Source organism: Homarus americanus, unplaced genomic scaffold, assembly GCF_018991925.1.
Source record: "Homarus americanus isolate GMGI-L3 unplaced genomic scaffold, GMGI_Hamer_2.0 scaffold54679, whole genome shotgun sequence".
In the NCBI taxonomy this organism is placed as follows: domain Eukaryota; kingdom Metazoa; phylum Arthropoda; class Malacostraca; order Decapoda; family Nephropidae; genus Homarus; species Homarus americanus.
This window is the reverse complement of record NW_024722701.1, coordinates 2,492,091-2,496,031: the sequence shown is the minus strand read 5'-3', so window position 1 is coordinate 2,496,031 and position 3,941 is coordinate 2,492,091. Positions and strand designations below refer to the sequence as shown.

The 3,941-nt window shown below is 42.7% G+C and overlaps 1 protein-coding gene across 3 annotated transcripts; it reads left to right on the top strand.

The window, feature by feature from the left end:
* On the top strand, nt 1-3,768 carry LOC121863071 (kunitz-type serine protease inhibitor 6-like). 3 transcript variants are annotated; one of them, XM_042361569.1, is made up of 2 exons: nt 1-2,085; nt 2,589-3,768. In XM_042361569.1, the coding sequence occupies exons 1-2, from the start codon at nt 1,610-1,612 to the stop codon at nt 3,475-3,477; spliced, it is 1,365 nt and encodes a 454-aa protein (XP_042217503.1). In that variant the 5' UTR covers nt 1-1,609; the 3' UTR covers nt 3,478-3,768. The 3 variants fall into 3 exon arrangements, with proteins under 3 accessions (XP_042217503.1, XP_042217502.1, XP_042217501.1); XM_042361568.1 differs by having other exon boundaries at nt 1-2,359; nt 2,824-3,768; XM_042361567.1 differs by having other exon boundaries at nt 1-2,359; nt 2,773-3,768.
* Nucleotides 3,769-3,941: the final 173 nt, after the last annotated feature.

Sequence of the window (3,941 nt, the reverse complement as noted above, 5' to 3'; positions counted from 1 at the left end):
CGCACCCTCATTCGCTTTACACTGTCACGAGCGTTCAAACTTTCACTGGGCACGAAGGGCCCGCGATCACTTGTAATAACTATAAGTATTATAAGTACAATGTCAGGAGTTTTATTTTCACTGTAAGTTGTTGTTGTAATTTACTGTATCAAATTATTATAGATAAAAGAAGATATTTTAACTGTATTTCTCTATCCCAGAGTATTATTAATGTGAGTCAGTGAAGTTAGTTTTTGTAGAGCGAGGTGAGGTTAGCTTAGGAGAGGTGAGGTTAGGTTAGGGTGGGTATTCTTCAGTGTGAAATAATCTTTGGGGGATGATTCTTCAAGTTATCTCAATTCTTACACAATACCTAAGTCACAATCCACACAATCGAACAATCACCTCGATACATCTTAAACCTGACTTGTCTCTATGTTTTTATGAAGCCAAATCTTGTTTACTCATCAAAACCAGATTATTTGTTTGAACTTGTGGCCAAAGATAAAGACTATATTGAGTGTTGTATGGCAGATGGGAATACAGATTATACTTAATTGTATTGTATGACGATCACATGAAAATTAGGCACCCCAGTTAATTTGACCTAACTTAATCTAACCTAACCTAGTTAATTTGACCTAGTGCTTGACCCTCATAGTAACCTAACCTAACCATGAAAACATATAATGCAAACTCGTCATTGTCCAACACAGTTCACGTCTTGGTAACACACACACACACACACACACACACACACACAAAAGAGTCCCCACTGTATGCTATCGTTAAAGAGACCTTCATTATGCTCTAAATTTCATCATTAATTAACCATAAATAAAAGCTTGATGACGTCACCAGTCCACCACACTCAGCTTTCACATATTAAGTTGATGACTCACTCTCCCCTCAGCCATCGTATGTAGTTCAAGTCTAGAAAAACTGGATACATATATCAATAATTCGCCCCTAAAATGGTACCAAGGATGTTTCACAGTTAACAGGTATAAATTGGCATCACTTTTATACAGCTTAGTTATCTGAAGCAGTCGACGGGGCTGTGGTCTATATTATGTAGTGTGGGACGACAAATAACATGATCAATCTCGTTACTACAGGAGAAACTACATGTCTGAAATTGTCATAACTGAGACTTCCTTTTATTGAAACCCAAAGGAAAGAATTTTATATTCAGAGACAATTTGGGTCATAGGAGGATCAAATTCGCTTAAATACAAATAGAAGTGTCCTTGTTCATTTTTTAAGCCTCTTGTATTATGCAGGAAATTGTAAAGGGACGTTTAAATCCTGTTTCTTCATGGACATCTGTAGCAATGAGTGATCTTGAACCTAAGCTCACATTTATATATTTAAATACCCCAGCGCCGCCCTCCACCTCTCAGTCAACATTCGGACGTTGTCTCGTGAACTATTTTAATTATCTGAATCTGTAGCAACTCGCTGCCTCAAAGTGATCAGTTTTTATCAGAGGTGAAGTGCTGCTGGTTAACACCCAACGCTTACTCTACAGTACAAGTTTCCTAATGCTGATGAAGTACTGTTGGTAAAGATGGAGATATAGAAGAAATCGGGTGTGACTTTAATTGTATTTTCGTTTGGAATTAAACTTATGGGAGAAATGGAGACCAAGAGATATATTTTGTTCACCTTGGCCACCATGGTTGTGGTAGTGAATGGTTACAAAGTGACTAAACTGTTTCCTAACGTCTGTTACGACAGTCCAGATCCAGGACCCTGCAGGGCTTTTATCCCTTCCTACTTCTACAACCCCAAGACAAATATCTGTGACTGTTTCGTTTACGGCGGGTGTCAAGGCAACGACAACCGATTCCCCGACCTAGAGCAGTGCTTGGAAACTTGTGGTGATGAATCCTACCAAGAGGTGATAACAGACAAGTGTGTTTCTCTCTTTAATGTAGTAAACCCGCAAGAAGAGGAAGACGTGTTGGACCAGTATGGATCACAAACCCATCAGGTTCCTAACCTCTGTTTCGATCCTCCAGTAACGGGACTCTGCCGTGCCCACTTCCCTCACTTCTACTTCAACAGTGAGACACAAACCTGTGACTGTTTCGTGTACGGTGGGTGTGGCGGTAACAACAACAAGTTCTCCACGCTGGAAGAATGCCTCACTACTTGTGGTGGTCAACCCAGCCAACAGCACAATACCGAAAGTTGTGACAAAATCCTTGGAAGTCAAAACCCACTAGTGAACAGAGAACCGTTGGTTAATGTCACCTTGTTGCCTGAGACACAACAAACGATTCAGGAAACACAAGAGCCACAACAACTGACTCAGGAAACACAGGAGCCACAACAACTGACTCAGGAAACACAAGAGCCACAACAAACGATTCAGGAAACACAGCAGATGTCAGAGCCTCACCAAGAATCTCAACAGATGACAGAGCCTCAGCAGAAAACTCATCAGGTTCCTAACCTCTGTTTCGATCCTCCAGTAACGGGACTCTGCCGTGCCTACTTCCCTCAGGTTCCTAACCTCTGTTTCGATCCTCCAGTAACGGGAACTTCCCTCACTTCTACTTCAACAGTGAGACACAAACCTGTGACTGTTTCGTGTACGGTGGGTGTGGCGGTAACAACAACAAGTTCTCCACGCTGGAAGAATGCCTCACTACTTGTGGTGGTCAACCCAGCCAACAGCACAATACCGAAAGTTGTTACAGAATCCTTGGAAGTCAAAACCCGCTAGCGAACAGAGAACCGTTGGTTAATGTCACCTTGTTGCCTGAGACACAACAAACGATTCAGGAAACACAAGAGCCACAACAACTGACTCAGGAAACACAACAACTGACTCAGGAAACACAAGAGCCACAACAACTGACTCAGGAAACACAAGAGCCACAACAACTGACTCAGGAAACACAAGAGCCACAACAACTGACTCAGGAAACACAAGAGCCACAACAAACGATTCAGGAAACACAGCAGATGTCAGAGCCTCACCAAGAATCTCAACAGATGACAGAGCCTCAGCAGAAAACTCATCAGGTTCCTAACCTCTGTTTCGATCCTCCAGTAACGGGACTCTGCCGTGCCTACTTCCCTCACTTCTACTTCAACAGTGAGACACAAACCTGTGACTGTTTCGTGTACGGTGGGTGTGGCGGTAACGACAACAAGTTCTCCACGCTGGAAGAATGCCTCACTACTTGTGGTGGTCAACCCAGCCAACAGCACAATACCGAAAGTTGTTACAGAATCCTTGGAAGTCAAAACCCACTCGCTGATATCACGTTGTTGTCTCAGAGAGAAACTCAACAACCCCAACAACCAACTGAGGAGGAGACGCAACAGTCGGCAGTCGCGACACAAACGCTGGGAAGGGAAAACAAGGAAGAGGAGTCAACAGGGAGCCACGGGGTAACGAGCCAAAAGTTTGGTTCCTCAGTAATCCGTGCTGGATCAATCTACGTGGGCAAGCCAGTCTCTATCCCCGGCTTCCTCCCGTGAGCAGACGCTGGCCAACAGACAACAGCCTTCCTTACACTGGCTACGGCTTGAAGTCTTCCTGCCACACCGACACACTCAACACTGTACAGAAAATATCAGTAGTAATGGATGTATAAGAGGACTAACTAGGGGTCCACAATGTTACTGAATCATAAAATACAACATCCCGCCCTCACAACCTCCCAACTCCTTATATCACAACTTTTGGAACAATATAATGCCAAGAGTTACTGTGTTCATTGTTGTTATTTACTGTAACCAATTATTATAAAAAAAAACAAAATAAACACTGAACTGCATTTCTGTATCCCTGAGTATTATTATTGAGAGAATCAGTGAAGTTTGTTTTTTGTATTCGTGATGAAATATGAGCAAATGATTACCTCAAGTATTACCTGTACTTGGGATGAAGGATGAATTTCAGAATGAACACTACGACCCCCTGTTGTCTTGGTCGGGTTGGT